The sequence below is a fragment of the Branchiostoma floridae genome, chromosome 4, assembly GCF_000003815.2.
Source record: "Branchiostoma floridae strain S238N-H82 chromosome 4, Bfl_VNyyK, whole genome shotgun sequence".
Lineage (NCBI taxonomy): Eukaryota > Metazoa > Chordata > Leptocardii > Amphioxiformes > Branchiostomatidae > Branchiostoma > Branchiostoma floridae.
In genome coordinates, this window is record NC_049982.1 from 22,070,774 (window position 1) to 22,094,866 (window position 24,093).

General features: G+C 42.1%; 3 protein-coding genes across 3 annotated transcripts; 2 read left to right on the forward strand and 1 right to left on the reverse strand.

Moving 5' to 3' along the window:
- The first annotated feature begins 1,026 nt into the window (after positions 1-1,026).
- On the forward strand, positions 1,027-4,056 carry LOC118414409. The gene is made up of 2 exons (XM_035818441.1): positions 1,027-1,132; positions 2,156-4,056. The coding sequence occupies exons 1-2, from the start codon at positions 1,112-1,114 to the stop codon at positions 3,389-3,391; spliced, it is 1,257 nt and encodes a 418-aa protein (XP_035674334.1). The 5' UTR covers positions 1,027-1,111; the 3' UTR covers positions 3,392-4,056.
- A 3,721-nt stretch (positions 4,057-7,777) lies between these two features.
- Positions 7,778-12,946, forward strand: LOC118415061. The gene is made up of 6 exons (XM_035819455.1): positions 7,778-7,873; positions 8,193-8,911; positions 9,241-9,454; positions 9,791-9,974; positions 10,915-11,020; positions 11,522-12,946. The coding sequence occupies exons 1-6, from the start codon at positions 7,858-7,860 to the stop codon at positions 12,755-12,757; spliced, it is 2,475 nt and encodes an 824-aa protein (XP_035675348.1). The 5' UTR covers positions 7,778-7,857; the 3' UTR covers positions 12,758-12,946.
- Positions 12,947-17,086: 4,140 nt separating this feature from the next.
- On the reverse strand, positions 17,087-23,536 carry LOC118415062 (stanniocalcin-1-like). Its single transcript, XM_035819456.1, has 4 exons — positions 22,907-23,536; positions 20,879-21,018; positions 18,524-18,735; positions 17,087-18,014 (listed from the first exon to the last, which is right to left on the reverse strand). Exons 1-4 carry the CDS (start codon positions 23,025-23,027, stop codon positions 17,864-17,866), a joined length of 624 nt encoding a protein of 207 aa, XP_035675349.1. The 5' UTR covers positions 23,028-23,536; the 3' UTR covers positions 17,087-17,863.
- Between the last annotated feature and the right edge of the window lie 557 nt (positions 23,537-24,093).

Here is a 24,093-nt window from a genome sequence, read left to right on the forward strand (position 1 = left end):
TGCATGCATCACCTGCACCTGGTACTGAATCTGCCACGTGGAAAACCTTAAGCCTTGGGAGAAGGCTCTTCTACGGGCGTGCTGTTTTCTGGTTGCTACTGTACTCCGATGGTTTCACTTTTCATCAAGATCGGTAATATCAGAGAAAACTGAAAGCATCACAATATACTGAAAATTTACTAATATTGAACGTCATCAGTATAAAAAAATGCCGTAATGAACTCTGCTATGGAGACAATAAAAATCGCACGACGAAAGAGAAACTTGAACATGTTGAACATGTTCAAAATCCATTTCAGCTCTATTTTTCGTAATAAGAAGCTCCCTGATTTACTATGATTAACTGCAATTGACGCAGGTACGCTCTTCTGACCTCATCGTACGATGTCCTACGATCTTTGTGACGGTTTTACATATCTAAACCATTGCTTCCGATTCTTCTCCGACTTACGACGCACTGCGCTTATACCCCCCTCACATTAGGCGAAAATCGATCAGACGACGAGTCTGCGAGCTCTATATTACAAGGAGGCATGACCCTGCTGCCGACGAAGAAATGGCAGAGTTCCCCCTTCGAATTCCAGTCAGGGTCATGCCTCCTTGTAATTTAGAGCTCGCAGACTCTCTCGTCCGATCGATTTTCGCCTAATGTGAGGGGGGGGGGGGGGTATTATACCGCGTATAAAACCTCCATCGCAGCAAATCGTCCCCCTTTGTGATCGGGGCTTAACTCAGATCAAGTTTAGATGAATCTGTTTTACTTTAAAGAGTTTATGCTTCTCGGGTGAACAAGTTCATGAACTGATATGATTTACGCACACGAGGAAATATTTTGCCCAAAGGCCACCACAATTTTTTTTCATTTACCATCCTTGTTGACAGTAGCCTCAAATAACACCATTCCACTAGTATGGATTGCAACCCCAATGTCTCTTGGTTGGGCTAACAAACATGCACGACAATCGACCATTGTGTTCTAAAATTCTTGCCTCTCTTGATCTTTCTTGAATCTTGTGCTTGCAGAAAACTAGCAGATCGCCTTGCTGTCATCCTGTTTAACAAACGCCAGGTGTGTCAGGTACCTGGCGATTTGATCTACAGGTTGAAGAAGATGAACGCAGTTTCATCACAAGTATGCACAATCTAAACACATCAATCGCTGGTTAGAATACATATATGTACGACGTACAAGTACACCCTAAACACATGCAAGGCGGCTTTACTTTTATTTTCCCCAAATCTGTTACAGTTCTTATTTATTTCGCCAAGAACAATCATGTTGAATCTGGCACTTTAAAATCCCCTCTGGTTCAAGGAATGAGCTTTAATAAAAAATAGTGGTACCGTACAATACTATTTTACTAATGTATAGTCTCACATACACTGTAACGGAGGTCAATCTGAGTAAACTGTGTGTGATTTTTAATAGAGGATCAAATAATATATAGAAGTTTATTTGCAAGTTCGTGCCCGAGGGCTAATTGCAAGTACATGGTATACACATAGTGACAATGGACAGTCATAAACAATGTTCTAATCTAATACTAGTGTTGGCTATTTCTAAGCAGGTTGGGTTTGACTTCTTTTTTGGAAGCAGAGGGAGACGAAAAGCCCCACATTTTCTAAAATTTGTGGGTTCTGCGATTTCAAGAGAAAAGTGGCCTTCTGTTTGTCTGTCAATGTGGGGAAGTTGGGATAAGTCTTTGTGACTTCTCTAAACAGGGTGATTCTTTCGGTTTCGTTGAATGAACATTTGGAAATGAAATGTGTTTCGTCTCCCACTGCTTTAGATGTACAATATTTACAAATCCTTTCACACACTGGTAATCTCTTGTATCTCCCTATTTCCACTTCTAGAGGATGAGCGCTAATTCTGACTTTGCTTATTGCGGAGCGCAGCTCGAAATCAACTAGTGAATAATGAATAAGATAAAGTTAATGAAGCAATGTCAACTAATCAGATGAAACATGTACGGCAAGGATAACAAGAGTTTGTTTCATTAACTCTTATCCTGTTACTTTGTGAGTAGCACAACTCCAGAGGCTATAAATTAGTACAAATAAATCTATATTTATTTATTTGGCATCTGTGTTAGATGTAGGTAGGTGTTGGAAATCTCTTTCAATATCTTTCCTTCTTTCTCGTAACAAACAGGTTCCAAGTCTTGGGACGCAGTTTCGGAAGGAAGTTGAGTCACACCCTGCCATGGCGCCGCTCGTGTTGGAGGAAGACCCTGAGATCTACGAGGAAGTGGACGGGCGCGTGTCCGTCCTAGTCGCTGAGTACAACGCTCTTTGCGAGGATAACAACCCCGACAAGTTTGACAGCTCTCTTAGAAAGGTGTACAAGACATCGGCTATCACGGAATCATACTTGGTACACGGGAGGGACTTCATTCTTGCAAAGTTTGCGGACGGTACGATAGCGTACTTGAAAGTTGTCGGCGGTGAGGTGCGAGAGGACATTGACGGGTACGTATTCAATGGGGGCCTCGCTGAGCTGGTAGCGTATCACCTCGACCGTCTGCTCGGGATGGGTCGAGCGGCTGTCTCCGCTGCACGGCGGCTGCGCCTGGACGGGACGGTCCCGATAAACGGCGTCATCAACGTGCAAGGGGAGGTGTTGGAAGATTTCAGCGGTAAAAGGGACACACTGGGCCGGTACCTTACTGAATCGAAGACGACATCTAAAAGCATACAGTGGATAGCAAACCAACTTCAGAAAGGTCAACATGAACTTCATCATTCTCTAAATGTTGTTGTTGTAGGGAAAATGAAGTCCCTAAAAGACAATATAGAGCTACATCCACAAGTCAGAGAATTCTTCAATCATAGTGCAAACGTTTCTCAGCTCGAAAACGTCGGAGTGACAAGGCAAATGTTGCGGGATCTTGCCGATATTTTCGTGTTTGATTTCTTAATTCACAATCCTACAAAAGAAAGGCTGGCTATGTCGGAGCTGCGTTTTGTGAGTAATGATAACGATAAAGCATTCTGGCCTGACGTCTCAACCAACGTGTGCGAGTCCATTCTCAGATGCCCTGCGTCGCTTCAACCCGAAGGCACCCGAGCATCTACGGAGAAAAACGACGCGTGTCCGAATATCCGTTCGAACCCTGATGTGCTTCCTTCGGACCAATTCGTGAACTGTCGCTTTACAAAGCACATTGCCTCCAGACTTAAACGGTTCAGCGATAAAACAGGACCTGGCCAAATGTTCTCGTCTAAACTACGACGATCTCTCATTATGAACGAGACTGTTGATATCCATTCGTTCAAGTCTTACTTTGGCAAAGTGGACTTATATGAAGGGATTGGCGCAAGGCTGGATCGTTTAGCAAACTATATAAAGCAATGTATGGTCAGGTTTGGTGATGGAATATTCATATGATGTAATATAAATAAGTACGATTTGCCGGTTTATCTATGTATTGATGACAAATTAGCTGATATCATATCGCTGCTATTTGTAGAAAATCTTGTCATGAAGACGACATATGATTTACATATTTTGCACGAGAGACCTTATTGAAGCCGTTTACATGTAACCCCGTTAGACGAACAACGCGCATTAGTCAAACTATGTTTCAGCCATGGTCTAACTGAAGAACACACTCAACTGACAGGACATTCCTTCACGCAACATCTACTACCTGGAACAGGCTCCCAGACAGTGCGGTCAGAGAGATCACAGAAAGCGGCTTTTAATGTTTGCCATCTTATCACTGTCTTCTGCCGAAAACATCAAATGCTAAAGTAACCATCATTAGACTTGTCTGTCATTCATCGCTATTCGGTAAATGCTGTACAGTGATTATGACTCACCTTTAAGGTCACAAGTGCACGTTGATCGTGTCAGCATGTGTTTGTGTACCGCCGCATACGGCAAGGTCCCTCGATCTGTTGGCTGGACAGAGCACTCAAACGAATGGTAATATGGACACACGCATCCAGCTAGGTAATTCTGTGAAAGCTTCTACACCTACGGCACCGCCACTGCACACGAAAGGTGTGGGTCTTCATGTAACATCAGTCGTATCAAGCTACTTTTATTCACCGTGAATCGTAGTCAGCGCTTAAATTCAATATTAAGCGTTGTCCGTAACTCGGACTCGTGAAGCATGGTTGGTCACTTTAATCCTATGTAGAATGTATATTGTTACCCCGAACTTAGCGTCAAGCGTTTGATATTGGCACATTCTTCGTAATGCGTAGTTGCGACAGAACGTTCTCTTGTGTTGGTGAGGGCGTGCAGCCTAGTTTACCAATTGAGAAACCCGATTCTGGCGTAGTGTGTATAGAAAATTCAGTTTAATTTACCCTTGCCTTCCTAAATTTACCGTTAAGCGTTGCCAGGAGCCCCCATGCAGACCCTCAATAGTGTGATAAGCATATCATACTGAATTGAATAATGAAAGGTGAAGTTAGCGCTGGCTGTTGGAGTATTGAAGTACGTCCTGTTCCAGAGAATATACAATCTTATATTGACACGACAAAAGTACAGCGACTTTCGTAAGGTCTACATGTATAACAACTACTTACAGTACAACTTAACACATATAAATTGTGTAAGTTACAGATATATGTCCAATGTCCATTGCAAGTTTAAAAGCACCCATATAATGCTTTATTGGAAGGAAAGGACAATATAGTGTTAATGATCCGCTCTCCTTGGGTGTATACATTGTCATGAGGCATGGCCGGTTCCTATGACAACTATCCTGCATCAACAACCTTCCTGGGCGCCGAAGAGGTCATGATCAGGCTCCCTATCGCCCGCGTCCCTCTGTTGCCATAGCAACGAGCCGGATTCCACGTCCCCACACAAAAAACCTACCGGTCCCCGGCCCGAACACGCGCCCAAAAGGAGAGCCAACGGAAAGGCAAAGCTTGGTGCCCATAAAACATAATAAGTCTGTGTTCCACATGTGCCAAGGGCGTGAACGCTGGGGCACAAAGTTCAAATTCTCATTTAGAGTTCTTTAACTTGACGAATGATAGAATAATGATTTTCTGTAATTTGCTCTTCCAGCAATAATTCTGTGTTCCTATGGAGACGCCGCACGAGTTGCCACGCAGCACAAAGACAGCCAAGTGAATAGCTGTGAGAGATAGGATTTAACTTGACTTCAAAAGCAACTAATTAGATTTCCTCATTAATCTTACCTCTAATCACGACAGTAAATCATTGAGTTTGGGGACACCAGGTACAAAGAGAACAACGTGGAAAGTTGTCCAAAGGTTGCTGCCTGGTTCCTTAGCCAAACACGTCGCTAAAAACTAATCTATTTTATTGGACTCTCGCTCAATTCGGGATTATAAATCGCGATCAAACTGACTTTAGCTGCGCTCAAGAGTGCAAGCTATGAAAATTCCCACGCACTTGCCGCAAAAGTAGCGCCGGACAAATCCAAGCTTTGTCAGTCCGACTTACGGTTGACAGCCAAACTGTAAGTTTAGCATATTTTTTCTCGTTAATCCGTATTGATATACATTTGATAATGTCCGCATCCGTACTTCTTTTTAGAAAGCAACCACGGGCTATGCGTATGTGTACATTTATGTTAATGTGTATTTTTAACTTTGGCAAAGCATAGGCCCCCGCAAATGACGGAAAGTCTGCCATTATGGCAAGAACATTGCAGAAGATGATTTTTCAAAGTACTGTAACGAGAATGAATAGATAAACACCTTTTAGAACGTTTGGGGTGAAGTCTTCTTTCGGAACAAAGTTACGGCGCGTTCATATTCGACTTAGGTCGCCGTACGATTATGATGCTGTAGAATTTCTAAGCAAGCTGTGACAGAACCAACCACTGACAAGGATCTAAGGCAGCCTTTTCCGTAATAAGTCAGCTTAATTTGGCAGGACCATCCCGAGAATGCCATCATTTGCAATGATTTTATTTCGCACGATGAATTAAGCAGTGTGCATATGACCTAGCAATAACTCAACATTCAAGAGCGGTTATAGAATTGTTGCCTTGCACATCAACAGTGCATCCGGCCTTGTTCTAAGCGGAAATTTACTAAACTAGTTATAGGAAGTTTATTGGAGATAGAATCACGTGTACACAATGGCAATATACTGTGTACCCCTGTGTGTGGAATAGCCATTAGAGTTGACATTGAATGGCTCAGTTTAACGGGAGATCCAACCATGCTGTTCATATTTTAGTGTGCTTATAGCTGTAGTATGTAAGACCGACGTTACAGTTCCAAACCTGGACCCGGCCGGGATGTTTGTAGAAACCAAAAACAGAAATCTATACGTAAAATATACACAGATAATGACTATTCTCTACAGGTCTTGTGTAGTTTGGTGTTTTTATATCATACTTTTCGTTAACGAAAGCAGCCCAGTCGGGAATAGTATGCTGATTTGTAATGTCGTGTTCAGATACCCTAACTACCGACCTAGTACCTAACTGGTCTTAGGAGGCAAAGTGGACATGACGAGGCTGGGAGAGTTACATCCGGGTTCGCGTGACGCCGTTTATAGGCCATGTTGATTTGATCATATGGATGACATCCACGCTCGCATGAATTTTCGGCCGTTTGCAAAAAAAGACGTTCTCAGCCATACTGTAATTCGTACGCTGTAGAATGCAAAATTTATCGCAAAACGTCTACTTATGTCATAGAATAACAAGCCTGAAGGTCAATTCCAAGTTCAAAGAATATGTGAAAACACAAACATAAAGAAGCTACTGTTCCATGTTTTCAATCATTTGTTCAGCCTGCCTGACCACTTAGATTTGATAATGAAGGGAAATTTTTGAAATTTGCACGCTCGCATCAGTTTTGGGGTTCCAAAGGATATCATCTATGTTATTAGTCAAATCAGCATGGTCTTAGCAATTCTGAGAGGCCGGGGGACTTGCCAGTCTGCGTTACACTGCCAGTATGCGGCTATTTCTGTTAACAGGTATCTCAATATCACATTCAATGTTGTGAAGTATTTTAAGGCGGTGGTGATCATACACTTCACAATCCCACATTTTATTCGAAATTAATTGATATGTTCAACCTTTCGTTTTCGTTCACGAACATTTTTGTCTTAGACCACAACAAGTAAATTTTTCTGATGTCAGTTATCCCGAGTTATACCCTTCCAAAAGGATGGTGCAATTACCCACGCGCGGACGAATTGCTGTGGAATTTCGGGAATTTTTGCCAATCGGATACATACTTAACCTAGAGCCTAAAATTTCTCTCTTTTTGAGTTACATATGGCATAAATTTTAGTATTCTTATATGAAATGCAGTGTATTTATAAACTATCTTCATTAATTATGCAAATCAACCCCTGATTTGCATAATTAGCATCTGATTATGTAAGGCATCTCACTATACTATTGGGGCATGAATATGCAATAAACTTCATTGTCATTGTCATTGACTATTAGGCTAGCCCCTGGGGCGTCGCCAGAAAAGCACAGTATTTTGCATCAATAATTTGTCGGCTCTCAGTGGCAAACGTTGACAAGTTCATATTGACAATAGAACACCAAATCCGGCTATGTGTTTGGCATACTGTTGACCAAATAGCCGAATGGCATAACGCTGGGGACATGGCGAGCATAGAATCCGGGACCTCTAGATTCCGAGCCCAATACTCTACCAGTTTCGCCCAACACGACGCCGGTATCTTGAATGACTGATCCAAACATCATTTTCTTACAAATGATGGATAGGAATCGTCATATTCTGATGTACACTGGTTATAACTATTTTCATCTTCATTTCCTCGTACATATAGGTACAAGTATATAACATCACAGAGGTCCAGATAGGATCAACAACAAAAGGATCATTCAAACGAAGGACTGCAGGACCTGTGTAACACGTCACGACATGGCCATCAAAACAGGTACAATGACATAGTAATGATAGTAGTTAATGGTCTAATAAGAGTTTGGAGGGCCTACTGCCACAAAGTAGAGGAAACTTTTGACTTTATACAGGACAGGAGTAGATATAGGCCCTCCAAACAGTCAATATATCACTCTATTAAAATTTACAAACAAGAACTGGTTCTTAAACAAGTAGTACTTTTTAAAGGAGAACACAGTCATTTGATAGTCAATGAATGCAACGTCACTTCCGTTGTGTAGATAAAGTTTATTTCCTAGTAATTACGTATTATTGTCAACTCTTGCATTACGACATGTGTCCATTATCTATTACAGGCTTTTGTCTGCCGCATTCTACGCTACGTCTTTGGACGCTCCTGGTGATCGTCCTGACTATCGTCATTATACTTATTACGAATATCGACCTCGGCTATGTCAGCCACGTTTTCCCACAATACGTCACCAGCTTCAGCGCATCATGTAAAGCGGAAGTCAGTGCCCCGCCCATCGTCCTTGTCGACGCCGTGTTTCCGGTTAGGATCGAAGTTTTCCGTGGGAACATCAGATCCCTTCCCCGGTCCTACGCGACAGTTCGTTTCAACCCTGGTAACTCCACTCACGTTTCCACAGTGGATTTGTACTACGGTGTCGGGACAACAAACCTGACCATCTCAAGAGTCGGAGTGTTGCAGCTCTCCGTTACCGTGGAGACGCGAGATGACCACGCCCCTACCGAGACCTGCCAGGCCAGCGTCAGAATCAAGTCCGCCCGCTCATTGACCCGTGAAGCGGGAGATCAACTGATCCACAAGTTGCAAGGACCAGATCTGTGTAAAAACTGTTGCAAAACCGTATGGTCTCTGGAGTTCGGAAATTATGAGAACTGGATCATGGAAAACATACGGGACATGAAACGGGCCTCTATTCATCCGCCAGAATTCCGGAAACTGGAGTGCGGAATGACGTTTTCTGCAGACCTGTACCAACACAACCACAGCGACTGTATCGTGCAGAAGGTTTACGTCAAGTCGGCCTACAGTGGGCATCGCTTAGGGGTGAATCATGTTCAGCTTAGCCGTTGTTCCTTTGGATACAACTTTTGATATTATCATTGAATGGCGAGGCAACAACAAAAAAACGAGATTGCCTAGTGATTATCTCATTGTCAAGACGCGTCACGTCAATATTTAGACACAGGCCTGTGTACAAAAGATCATCACTCGTTAGATTCGAAAACCATTAACTGAAACTGTAATTTTAGAATATTCTTTTCTAGTTCTGAACATCCTTTTCGGTCGATGCACCATGAGTTATTTGTTGTGCCATTTTACATATATTATAGCCATTCTATTGATTATTGTCTAATGTAAGATATTTGTTGCAGGGTGAAAGCCACTTGCGAGAGCTAAAGACGCACTACTTGGACCGGGTGATGCAGACCAATTTGACCGCGAAGTCATTCGGCGTGATTTGGGACTTCTCACACATTCCTGAAAGAGATTCATCCGCGTTAATCAAGAAGGCAATGATGTGTCCTTCCAGTCAACGGGCCACACATGGACTTTCAGCTTTCGTTACGGAATATATCCCAAATATTAGTAAGTATTTTGTTTGGAGATTTTGTCATTTTCAAAGTCTTAAAATGTTTCGATTGGTTTTCGATTCTTGATATTTGAATACAAGGACAATCACACGTACTTAAGATTCAAAATGATAGTGTCATCTCAAAATGTGCAACTACTATACTGTATTCCTTGAAATTGGTGGCCTTGATTTGCATTCCATATTTCTTGCTTTCGTTTCTTCGAAGTCAGATATTAGTAATGTACTGTGATGGACATGAATTAACAAAGTAAATGTCGCTACACAGATTTGTAAAGTCAGTACACAATTACCATCCGACTAACACCAGCCTTTTCCCGGTACTTCCCCAGCAATCTACACTCATGGCCGTGGGCTTCCCCAGCCTAATAACGTCGACAAGTACAGGGCTTTCCTGTACATCGGCAACTGCATGAAGTCAGCACACAGCCATTTCGTCAACAAGGAGACCAACGACTACGTGCTCATCGACAACGACCGTTGTCTGGTGGCCGATAGGGTCGCGGGGGGTCAAAGGTGAATGAACACCTGCAGTTTAATTTGATCACGATTTTGGCGCTTCTTTATCAAATAGTTATGCTGGCGGGTAAGGTTCATTTATTCTGAGGCAGGCCAGGGGAGCACAGCTGCGGCAACTCGTCTGTAGAGGGACTGTCGTATGGAACATGTTCGAGTTCGTACCAATCTTTACCCTCCAGACAGAAATATCATCAGCAGAATGTTATGGACGAACATATGCAAATGTACATTAATTTGCATAATCAATGAGAAAATGAGTTTAATTCTACGGACGATAAACGATTGAAATTTAATACTTGCATCATTTCGAAGTTAATAGATGTGACACATTATGTCAATCAAGGTCTCATTAACCAAATTGGTAGGGAAATGCTACAATATGCTTCTTTACTTAGATCAAGCTTAGATAGGACTGTTAAACCTTTGAAGAGTTTGTGCTTCCTGACTCAGAAAGATGATGATCAACTGATATGATTTACGCACACGAGGACTCATTTTGCTCAAAGGCCACCATCGCCATGGTATGTTTTTTTTATTACCATACGTGTTGACGGTTGCCTCAAATGACACCATATTCATTCTACTTGTTCATGTACATACTATTACCATGAGTAAACAATATAGATTTGATATGTTACAATTAGTTACATGTAGTAGGGATTGCAACCCCAAGGTTCGGTTTACATTTTTATATTATTCTTTATTTCAGGCACTACAGGCCCACATCAGTGCATACAAGTAAAATCAGGAGACATGAATGTATATATATATACGTGAATTATACAATAAATACAATATCAAAGCATTACCGATTGTAGACAAGATCAACATAGTATCATATATTGTAACCATAATGCAAGACAATCAACCATTGCGTTCTAATTCTTAATACCTCCCTTCATCTTTCTTGAATCTTGTGTTTCTTGTCTACTTGCAGAAATGATGTTAATCACCTTGCTAAGATGTTTAACAAACGCCCTGTGTGTCAGGTCCTTGACGATGTCATCCACAGGTTGAAGCGGATGAACGCAGTTTCATCGCAGGTATGTATACACAGAGTCCAGGCAGGCCAATCAGGGGTTGGAATACATGTAACATTACAACCTAAACACGTTCTACAAGGCTTTGCTTTCATTCTCTCTCCAAAGTATGGCATCGCTCTTTTGTGTGTGTGTGTGTGTGTGTGTGTGTGTGTGTGTGTATGTGTGTGTGTATGTGTATGTGTGCGTGTATGTGCGTGTATGTGTGTATGTGTGTATGTGCGTGTATGTGTGTGTGTGTGTGTGTGTGTGCGTGTGCGTGCGTGCGCGCGCTTGTAATTAAATAAAGTAAGTATCAAGAAGCAATATCAAATACTAGTAAGCAGATGACAAATGTACGGGCAAGGATAACAGGAGTATTTTCAATAACTATCACTCTTATCCTGTTACTTTGTGAGTAGCACAACTCGAAAGAAATCTATATGTATTTGGCCTCTGTGTAAGATGTAGGTAGGTGTTGGACAACCCTTTTCAATATCTTTCATTTTTTCTCGTTCCTAACAGGTTCCAAGTCTTGGGACGCAGTTTCGGATGGAAGTTGAATCGCACCCTGCCATGGCGCCACTCGTGTTGGAGGAAGACCCTGACATATACGAGGAAGTGGACGGGCGTGTGTCCGTCCTAGTCGCTGAGTACAACGCTCTTTGCGAGGGTAACAACCCTGACAAGTTCGACAGCTCTCTTAGAAAGGTGTACAAGACATCGGCTATCACGGAATCATACTTGGTACACGGCAGGGACTACGTTCTTGCAAAGTTTGCGGACGGTATGAAAGCGTACTTGAAAGTTGTCGGCGGTGAGGTGCGAGAGGACATTGACGGGTATGTATTCAATGGGGGCCTCGCTGAGCTGGTAGCGTATCACCTCGACCGTCTGCTCGGGATGGGTCGAGCGGCTGTCTCCGCTGCACGGCGGCTGCGCCTGGACGGGACGGTCCCGATAAACGGCGTCATCAACGTGCAAGGGGAGGTGTTGGAAGATTTCAGCGGTAAAAGGGACACACTGGGCCGGTACCTTACTGAATCGAAGACGACATCTAAAAGCATACAGTGGATAGCAAACCAACTTCAGAAAGGTCAACATGAACTTTATCATTCTCTAAATGTTGTTGTTGTAGGGAAAATGAAGTCCCTAAAAGACAATATAGAGCTACATCCACAAGTCGGAGAATTCTTCAATCATAGTGCAAACGTTTCTGAGCTCGAAAATGTCGGAGTGACAAGGCAAATGTTGCGGGATCTTGCCGATATTTTCGTGTTTCATTTCTTAATTCACAATCCTACAAAAGAAAGGCTGGCTATGTCGGAGCTGCGCTTCGTGAGTAATGATAACGATAAAGCATTCTGGCCTGACGTCTCAACCAACGTGTGCGAGTCCATTCTCAGATGCCCTGCGTCGCTTCAACCCGAAGGTACCCGAGCATCTACGGAGAAACACGACGCGTGTCCGAATATCTGTTCAAACCCTGATGTGCTTCCTTCGGACCAATTCGTGAACTGTCGCTTTACAAAGCACATTGCCTCCAGACTTAAAAGGTTCAGCGATAAAACAGGACCTGGCCAAATGTTCTCGTCTAAACTACGACAATCTCTCATTATGAATGAGACTATTGATATCGATTCGTTCAAGTCTTACTTTGGCAAAGTGGCCTTATATGAAGGGATTGGCGCAAGGCTTGATCGTTTAGCAAACTATATAAAGCAATGCATGGTCAGGTTTGGTGATGGAATATTCATATGATATCATTTTAGCAATTGATAAGTACGCTTTGCCGGTTTATCTATGTATTGATGACTAATTAACTGATATCACATCGCTGATGCTGGTAGATATCTTGTCATGAAGACGACATATAATTTACATATTTAGTATGATATACCATACTGTAAAACTTAAGTAAGCCATTTATATGCACACTGATAACGCGCATTTAAATAGTCGAGCTATGTTTGTTTGTTTGTTTGTTTGTTTGTTTTATTTTGATCTGCATTAGTGATACATGTAGTATCTTTATTCTTCCTGGAGTCCTACAATTCATAAACAACTAGAGTTCGACAAACACATCTCTTCGCCAAAGAATCATGCCTTTATTTAAGACTTTGAGTTTAAGGTCTTATTCATGTATTACTAAATAGTAGCATGAACTGTTATCCTCACAAAGCCAGAAATGCATGTTCCCCAAAACAAGTCTGTGATCACAGATGACCTGGTACCATGCCTGGTCAATCAGAATTTCATGCCTTCCAGAGGTTTTGTCCCCAGTGTAACAGCGTCCAGCTCACAAGCTCCTCCAGCAAAACATCTGTGTAACAGCTGTGTCTATAGATATAGGTCAAAATGATATATACTGTAATTGGCCACTAATTACAACTAAATGCATCTTTCCATGTAGATTATTATCTAAAGTACATTTCAGCCAAAAACAATGCAAACAAGTTTGAAAGTCCTATCATGGAATTCAGTGGATTTCTGTACTTTCCTCATTAATTATGCAAATTAGCTGTTGATTTGAATAATTAGCATTACATTATGTAAGTCGTCACTTAGGCTATCTACCACTCAAAAATCACGACCACAGCCTGTTCAGAACACAAGATGTAAAAAATTGAAGTTTTGCTGCAGTACCTTAGGAAGCCGCTAGGGGGTCCACTATCATACTCGACCTTCGTTGTTCTGACCCCTACCCACCTACCAAATATTATCAGGATCCTTTCAAGGCTTCTCGAGTTATGCATTACACAAACAAACGGACGCACACACTCGGCCCGCTACCGTCCTAACGGAAAATGATATGCCAACTATTTTCAAACACAACCTTCCTTTCTGCAAACGCTACTCAAATGCCAAATATCATGAAAATCCATACACAGATTCTTGAGTTATATGCTGTTGGAATGGATTTATGAACGTTCCTCATTAATTATGCAAATTATCTGCTAATTTGCATAATAAGTATTACATTGTGTAAGTCATCACTCATTCTATCTACATACCAAAAATCCCGATGATCCGTCAACACGTTCTTGAGTTATTCTCGTCCAAAGTTTGAAAGGAATTCGAAATCGGTGCCTGCAGTTCCCAAAAAGCCGCTAGGGGGTCCAAACTCACAGCACTTACTCTTTGTCCCAAGGGCTATCTACCACTCAAAAATCATGACCACAGCCTGTCCAGAACACGAAGTGTATAATTTAAAAGTTTTGCTGCAGTACCTTAGGCAGCCACTAGAGGGCCCATTATCAAACTTGACCTTCGTTTTCATGACACCCACCCACCTACCAAATATCATCAGGATCCATTCAAGGGTTCTCGAGTTATCTTGCATACAGACAAACGCACTTACATACAAATCCCGCTACAGCACCGTAGGTAAGAGCTAGGTAAACCATTTTCGCACTTGACCTTCCTCTCCAAAACCGCTACACACCTACCAAGTATCGCCCAGCTGCATTTTGACTTATGCTGCCCAAAACAAACCCCCAAAACATACCAAGCTTGCTGCAGTACCGTAGGAAACGCCAGGTAAACCGTTTTCTATCTTCGGATTCCTTTTGACAACCGCTACACACCTACCAAAAATCACAAAGTTCCATCCACAATTTCTGGAGTTATTTGCTGTTGACCTACATACAGACCCAAGTCAGCAATCTCATACTCTTCTTGGCGAAGAGAATAAATACAAAACATAAGCAACAAATTAACCAATGGTCTAACTGACCCTCTCTAAAGAACACACTGAACTGGCAGGACATTCATTCCCGCAACATCTACTACCTGGGACAGGCTCCCAGAGATCAGAGAGATCGGTCAGAGAGATCACTAAACCTAAAACTGGCTTCCAAGCTTTTAAGGCTCAGGCCCATCACTATATCTTCTCAAGAGGGAAGTTCACTTGCCAGCACTGAACTGCCACTGCATTACAGACGGACACTCCCTTCTTGAAAGTAGTATGGTATACTTCATAGACATCTGTTCTGTCAAGCGAGATCGTTGACCCCAGTCGGATATTTCGGGGCTTTTTGAGCATCAACTTGTGTATCGCATGATAACGCTAAGGCATTAAGAATTTCACAAAAATAAGATCCTCGGTTTATGAATTATGAATTGCTGAGGGAGAATACAACATAGGTTTCTCGTAATAAATCTCAGCCGATGTCCGTTTGGGCTTCGTGTAGACAAAAGCCCTGTTACAGGTATGGCTTGCTAAAGTGTAATACGTGTCATTCCCGGTCAGTCTTTGACACACCCTGGTATTGTCGAACACCTCCTCGAATTGTCCCTTTGGACCTTGGATAAGGATAGGGCTTATCGTAAGTCAGAAAGCATGACAATTATCCTGGCTTTTTTGTGAAGGCAAGGGGAATTATACACAAGGTCTCCATCACTACTCATCGGATTGAGGCACTATATTAGCTGTGCCATTTTAATTGTGTGGTGACTGACACCAAGGGCATTGCTCTCCTGGCTCGACCTAGTGGCACTGGTGTGACGACTTTATCAACTTGGTGATACAAAGTGGGACCAATTATCTCCTAGCAGATTTTAGGCTACAGCTTGTTTTAGACATCCATTCAGACATATCCGGCGCCTGTGGTGACACTGCTCTTGCGGCACAACCAGGCCGTACTGTGTGACAATTATCTCCTAAAACATCACAGACCCATGCATAATAGAAAAGGTGGGATCATTCGTCTTCCACTGTCTTCGGAAAAGAAGTCGAACCCAATAACCCAGAATTCTAGAGCTATCTTAAGACTAAATCAGACACTTGCAAATTGTACACTGTTTGTACTACTCAAGTTACATGCAATTAGCCCACGGGCAATAAAGTTTCACTATTATAAATTGAACACGTTATGTGTTTATGTTGGTTATCATCGGTTGCAATGGCAACGGCCAGTTTTCAATTTGGCGGATTTATCGTTAATTGACAATTGCTAATTTTCTTCATTCTGTAGCTGCTACGAAAGTGTTCATTATGATCTGCGATAACAAGTTACGTCGATGGAATTATTGATCTATGTTGTTGCCCATCTGACATATGTGTATGCACAACAGACCATAGGAAATGCATGTTGAAAGATACATGTTTGTCACCATATTTTTAAAGCTTCAAAAACAGTAATCCTTGGGGTCTGCAGTTTACCTTATATTACATATTTACCCAAACTCTGCTCCCCTTTAAAGAGATGAAGAGCAGTGTGTGCTAGAAAGGTAATGTCCGTTTTTTGTCTGTTTGTCACACTGACTGGGAATTACTACTAGGTAAATGCTCAAGGAAAGGTAAATTCCTATACCTCCAATTCACGACAATGAATAAAGTAAGAAATTCTCCCAAAATCCCTAAATATATGATCTTCAATGTCTTGTTATGTATGATGTATACGAGGGTTGAAACTATAACTGTACCAAAATACAGACGTTGATCTACCCTTTACGGAAGCTACAAAGTTTTTTTGGTCAATGTTGCATATCTAGAAAAATACGCCACAAACTCATTACAAAACCATTCATAGTACAAGTATTAGTCTTTTTCTTGTTGAGAAGGCCACAAATAGTCTATTTTGGACACGTCAGTGCTCTTTACCAGGTGAAAATCTGCCGTTTTGAAAAATTGCCGTTGCCATAGCAAACTTAATACGTCATGTAGTCGTCAGCCCCCAGAGATTTCAGTCAGGCCACCTCGATATAAATCGATAGATATGCCACTTACAGAGGGGTGACGTGGGCGGCTTGGTTAATGAGGACGTATCTCCTGTCACAGAGTGGACTGGGTATGTCATCAATAACGCTTTGGTGAGAAGACGTTTCATGGTCAGTCAGCGGTACCCAATCGTTCCAGTAAACTGAAAAGACCGAGGAAGCATATCATGACAAGAGCTACGTTGTTATCTAGGAAATAACTTCATGTCTGCATTGCTTTGCCGTCAAACAGCGGTGTGTGAACCATCCACCGTGTCTGTATCAAATGGTGAGTAACATTGAAATGGTACAGTTAGATACACAGCAACATTCTCGGCTTTAATGTGTTTGGCACATCCATATCGGAATATCAGGACATGAAATAAATCAGGACATCAAGGAGGTTCCTTGAGGACATGAAGTTGTAATTGGACCAACAATACATCCATGGAATCCTTACTTACGCCTACAGACTGAACAGGGTGGGTGTCCTATTGGGAAACTGACTGGATAATACATAAGGCTCTGATACAGGTAACTGATGAAACAATTCAAGAAGCACTGTTACAAATCACACAACCGGTAACCGTCTGACTTTGTCTTACATATGTGTTTTTTTGTCATTCTCTCCGCGCCATTACTTCGTCACGATTTTGACAAACGGATGGAAGCAGTGTTGAATAAATATTAAGTGATATTTTTCTCTAACAATAAAGCTCATTTTTGGTGCAAAGCAATGTGCTGTTACTGAATGAAATCTTCAAGGTGTTACTATGTCTATGTAGGACTGAAATGTTGGTATCAGCAATCTAGGTTCAATGGTGTTAAGTTATGTAGATTACTCTCTGTGCAAGAGTATCATCCCAACTTAACACTACTGTACATCAAAAGTAGCTTGAACGATTAAGTATAACACGCGGTAATTTGCTTATTGAAGGTCTTGAGTCGTTATTAAATCATTTAGTTTCTTTATCTTGTTCCGCTCAGCAAAATATCATTCAAAGACAAATCATGATCTCTACAACTGGATAATATTTGGGCATTACTTCCAGACGTTTCCAGTGACATCTATCACTCTTCTCACAATAAACGTGATAATGTATGATGTATTTTGCTTGGATATAATCTATGGCACCGATGTAAGATTACTGTTGCCCATTGTTGTTGTTAGCCGTACATGGAGAACCAGCACCCCAGGCCGAACTTGTTCATGACGGACAGGACGGCCTCTCCCACGGCTGCCGTCAGGTCGGGCCGGAACTGCGCGCGGACGTCATCCTCACACTCCATGATGGACCGGATCAGCTCATAGGTGGGTCTGCCGAAACCAAACGTGTTATCATTAATGTAATAACATTCAAAAACCATCGTGATACTCATACTGACAAGGTCGGCGGTTAAGAAAATACGGTGCTACTGGTCAAGGTTCAGACAATGTTGCAGGTGCTAAGATAGACGTGACACACTCTAACTTTTGTATCAACCATTACTAATAGAGTGTGGTGAACAAAATGGAGAATAGAAGAATGTGAAGTGAAGAGTAGCCTAGTATCCAGCCGTATTATAGCTTCCGAGTCTCTTCGGTCCTCTTCACAAATACGAAGAGGACAGAAGAGACTCGGGAGCTATAATACTGCTGGATACCAGGCTAGTAATGTGAAGAAGCAAAATGGTACGACAGATCCTTCTTGTGCCAGCTTAAACTAATTTTGTTCTAGATAATCAATCGTAAAACGGCCATGGTGTAGATGCTACATCGTTCATTCAAGCTGTGATTGTGAATGAGACATGGCTGTCTTGATATGAGGACACATTACGAGCCAGTACCTGTTCCGTAGCAGCTCCTGTACAGGCATGATCGCCTTGATGGCCTGAGTGTTGTTAGCAGCCACATTGCAGAGGCCGTGTTCTTCTAAGCAGTGCGACTCCGCCATGATGACCAGCTCCTGCAGCTCCACACACGAGCCTGACACCAAGCTGACGTCATTGGTCAAGGTTCTGGCCATGCAGGGTAGTGCTCCTTTCAGGAACACTTTGCCCTGCGGAACAACACACCATGGTTGTGAAAAGGGAACGAATCTGGTCACAGAGTCTGACATGGTGTACTTTCGTTTCGATGCAATATCTGTACACTATATGGTGAAAGACGAAACACATTTTATGTGAAACTGCTCTTTCTACGATCACGAAAGAAAAGAGCTGTTTGAAGATGCCACAAAATTCCATCCAAACTTTTTAACATTACCGATAAAAAGAAAACAATTCTCCTTCTTACTTCAGAAAACCCACACATAATAGAAAAGGTGGGATCTTTCATCTTCCACTGTCTTCGAAAAATGAGTCGAACCCAATAACCCAGGATCTAGAGTTAGTTTTTACAAGTTTTAGACTAGAGTAGACACCTTTTATATTGTTTTTACTTTGTCTAAATTTATCATGTTACCTGCAATTAGCCCACGGGCAAGGATTTGTAATAAACTTTTTAATCATTCATCGATGCTGATATGTCTTTGACAACGTATTTGCATACGTGGTTATCTTTTATAAAGCAATGCGTCATGTGGTGGTTGTGATAAGGTATGACATAAGCTGGAGATTCCTAAACAGAAGTGAACTTGAACTTTAAAACATGATCCTGTGTATGATACGCCGACGTAGTCGCGAAATTATGGAATACTACCTCTTCATGAGTTAAGTCCCTTTGTGACTGCTAACTTCACTAAGCTGCCTTTCTGCACCGGATCCTAAATGAGCCTCCCCTCTGAGTCAAAGAGCACGAGAGAAAGTACACAGATTCTAATGTCTGGAAGATCATCAAAACAGGTGATCATTTCCCGTATCTCACGTCATGTTATGCTTCAAGTCTGTTGAAGAATCTTTAAGTTCTCATGTAATACCTTATCACAGTCTTCAACCCCCGTTCCATCGGTCTATATCAGATAATGTCTGCTTGACGCGTCAGCAAACTGATGAACCTTCATCGAAATTAAGCAGCAATTCATCAAGAACATACCAGCTCAAATCCAGACTAACATGAAAATGGAATAAATATTTGGCAGGAACTAACGTAGACACTGTCAGAGATGCACATATGCATATCACGTTTTCATATTTATGCATCCATCTTTACCTATATTCCTAACGCTTGATTGTCAAGTCTGAAAAAAAAGCTCATACATTATGCATGCGAGGGACCTCTTTGCCATGAAATCCGTATATCCACTATTTTAAATTTCTGGTTTGCTTTTATTATTAGTTTGAAGCCAACTTATTCAATTATTCACATCCACACTTTTTTTGTCTTTTCTGGCAAAGTTGTCTCCATCCTTCTTTGCAACATTATTAGTCATTTTTGGGGTAATAGAATCATATGGGATATGTATGTCTATTGGAGCTCTGCATATTCCATATTCATGGTTACCGGTGATATGAGCTGACGTGCTGTTGCGAGATACAGACACTAAGAACTCCGTTATCGACGTACTTAGATCAGAATCTCAGAACTACTGCCTTAAACCATAGATTAGGTGCATACATAGTGAAATACTGTCCTGAACTTTCTCGGTGGAATTACATTTCTCACGACAAACCTCTAAATCTACATGTGGATCTTTTCAGATCAAATAACGATGATATAGCATAATGCAGGACTTTGTTCCGAAGCCGCTATCCCAGGTTTGCCAGGGGGTATTATCCACTAAACAGGACGCAGACTGACTTAATTCCAGACAGATCCCTGAGAAAGATGATGGGCTTAAATGAAATATCACCGGGTAAAGACAACGTTTCTGGGTATTATGTCCATTTTGCTACTGGACGAGTTTGTTTTATCGACGATCAAAGGATGAATTGTGTTTGCGTCACGATGCTGTGTAGTTATCCTCGCGGAAAGCACCTTGCCTAGTGTAGATGCTGGTAAAGTGCCGGCTTTTCTTTCTTCGCAATCTTCTAAACCGACTGGTCTAACGTTTCAGGACGAGAAACAAAACGGACCATCACCGCCCTCCCATGTCACTTATGAAAGATTACCATCACGCAAAGCCTTACCAACGAACACCATGACAGAGTCTTTGAAGTTGAAAAAAAACTCCCACCAACTTCTATACTATAAGCTTGTGACGGCTTTGCATAACTTCTGACATTTGTCATAATCCCAGGATGAGCGAAGTGTAAGACTCGCACCTGTGTGTTGAAGCGATGTCCGTTGTCCAAGAGCCGCTGGCAGAGCCGGTACATGCCTCCAGCTTCACACGTGTCTTCAAGACAGGCGAAGACGTCGCAGCCGATCACTGATGACCCCTTGAGACACTGCTGCAGGCCACCTACACGGAGAAGGATATCTCTAAAATCTCCCGTGAGAGGAAAAGTGTGGGCGACACCGGTAGTGCCTGTAGATCTTAGATGCATTAAGATAGAGAATGTGCTCTTGAGACCTATCTTTTAGATGACCGATTGCTTGAGAGCAGCAATGGTGATCAGTACAAAGAAAACGAAATTGCAGTTTGCAAAGTATTTGGAATTGGTGTTGCTTATGACAATTTATCCCAAGGTCATCTAAATCCTTGAGTTACAACTTGCTACTCATTACCAGCGGCTTTCCTTTAAGTAGCACGTGGCAGCTTTAGAACTGCCTTTTACAATCTTAACACAGAAGCAAAAGTTCTTGAATAGTCACCAAGGGACTTGATGCTGATCGTACCTCCTTGGCATACCTAAATAATCTTTTCCCTTCCCCATTCCGCCGCCACGAAGTGTCATTTTAAGAAAAACTTTGTCCACTCAAATAGCAGGTATTTGTACGTCCAAGTCCAGTTCTTCTATAGTTTGTTTGAATCCTACATGCCTTAAAGCGCCTGCTGCTTTCAATTTATGTCTTGAACAAGACGAAAGCCAAGGTCTAAAAAACAATATGGCAAATAGATTTCTGTCACGTTTTTTGGCTTTGCATCCGTGAAAAAAGTGAATAGAAATCACCCAAAGTGCTTCTGCCCCCAATATGTTGCATCTCAATTTCTGACAAGTCTGCAATCACGGTGTGCAGATGGAGGTCAGCACCAAGGCCAGAGTAGACCCTGTCTATGTACGTGTACAACACATACTTGAACATCGTGGATGTAGAAGCATAGATTGGTTGTTCAGCAAACATATGGTCCCTGCTCTCAAAACTTTTTTTGAGGAAAATGCACATGTACATCGCCTGATGAGTGGGCACCAATAAAAAACGAAATGATTCATCAACTGATTGCTTCCTCGATTTAATTGATCGATCATTTGATTGATGAACGGTTGGAGGAATGGATAATTAGCAGCAAGAAAACATTTGGACTTTTGGACCTGCTTGAGAAAAAACACAGATAGTTCACTTAACAACATTAGTTGATATCATTTCTACAGGTTATGGCGCGCGCCCTTTCCGTCCTGTACTGTAAACGATACCGCGAACATTAGAAAGCACCGGTTGGCAAAGGCCCTAGACAAGGGTCATTCATTGATGAAGCTACGTATGTAACGTTAGTAGTTTTTGTCCCTGTTTTCTCTGGCACAATTACCGTTCCATGGAGATATCACCTCCTTAGCCAAATTCATTGACAAAATGTATATGTAACGGTAGAGTCGATGAAGCTCGTTAAATGGAGGGACTTATTATGCATGTCCAGTGATTCCTATCATCATAAACCTTTATTTATTCATGAAAGCTAAAATTGGCCTGCACGCCGCTTTTCATTGAGATCATCAGGGAAGAGGCAAGGGTCAGACAAAGCATATACAGTTTAAAGTCCTAATGAGTCTTACAAGTCTATATACACAATTTTACATACAAAATACAAAAAATGTGGCTGACGTGTTGCTGCTTACAATTAGCAACTAGAGGTGTCCTTCTTTCATGGAATTATCTTAGCCTCCATCGTTGACATGTCACCGCGCAAAAACATCCTTGACAATCTTACAACGAGCACTCGCCGGGAAAACCAAAGAACTTGTTGATATGTTTGAAGGACGCAAATCCTCTGATATGGTTACTGGCATTTTATATTTGATAGTGGCGTTCCCTTTTCCTTCGCTAACATGATATATGTGGCCAACAGTTTCGTTTGCTTATGTTTTAATTCGACGACTTACACCATAACCATTGATATTGTCGGTCTTAATAATCTGAAAAACACGAAAGTAATTTTGACCAATATCTACAATGAAAGCACAACTACTCACGTAAGCGCCATGGAGGAAGGCTGCTGGGGGAATGCATGGTCTCTGCGAAGATAAAGCCCATGGCGCATACCGGCAGAACCAGCACCAATGCCAGGAGAGATGGTCTTCCCACTGCTGTCATCCTCAGACGCCTTTTCCTGTCAGTGTTCGGGACCTGTTGATGGCTACGTGCCGCCGACTGTTCACACGGATGAGTGAGGGCGGTTGCTGGTTTGCGGTCCGACTTTTATAGGGATAGCTGTCCATCATTTGTGGGAGTTGCGTGGGTTGTCGGCGGCGTGTTCGGTAGGCGGGCTTACAAGATCCAGTCAGTGTTGTTAACTCGTAGGATGAATTTGCTTGTTACGTTGCCAAATACCCAGGGGCAATAGAAAAGTCACCGGAATGTTCTCCAACACAGCAAGAAATTCAGTCAGGAGGTATTGGCCAAAACTAACTCTGCGAACGCAAGTTTGCAGCGGAAAGTTTGTCCTTGTATCCCGCTGTCCTGGAGCTATTGAAAACAACCGTATCACAAACTCAGGGTAACGTTAGTTCTAGAAAGATAGTGCTTACGTCTTTAACAATCTTACATCACTCTTGTGTTTAAAAACAGAGAAACAGTATTCAATCTATCCTTGGCTCCGCTGAAGGTATTTTTGAGTTCAGGGAAAGGCAAGTTGATAACGGGGTGTGCCAAGCAATGGTTTGGACTTCATCCCCTCAACATGCCGAGTCTGATAGAGGACATATAAAGTAGGATGGGAAGTCAGATACACACATAAATTACCCCTCTGCATTCCTGTGGGCTCCGTATGAGCACCTTGTTACACCTCAGGTTTGTTGACAGTTAAGATGGGGTTACACATGCGTGTATATTCAAGTCCGTTTGAGGTGCGTATGAAGCTCATAGTCTCTTCCAGGCTCCACAGGTCGCGGGAAAAATAGTACAAATAAGACAAATATAGATTACATAACATGCCAGATGAGTTAGCTGACCGAGAAGTATGGTTAGCGACCCAGCTAACACGTCTGACATGTTACCTGTTTACGTTTGTCCAATTTCTATCATTTTTCCAACGACCTGTGAGGCCTGGTGGAGGCAAATACTTCCATGCGCGCCTCATACGGACTTAAATATATACGCACGTGTGACCCCACCTTTACGTTACTAGATGACCGTGTTCAAGTCCCGGGCTCTATTCTTA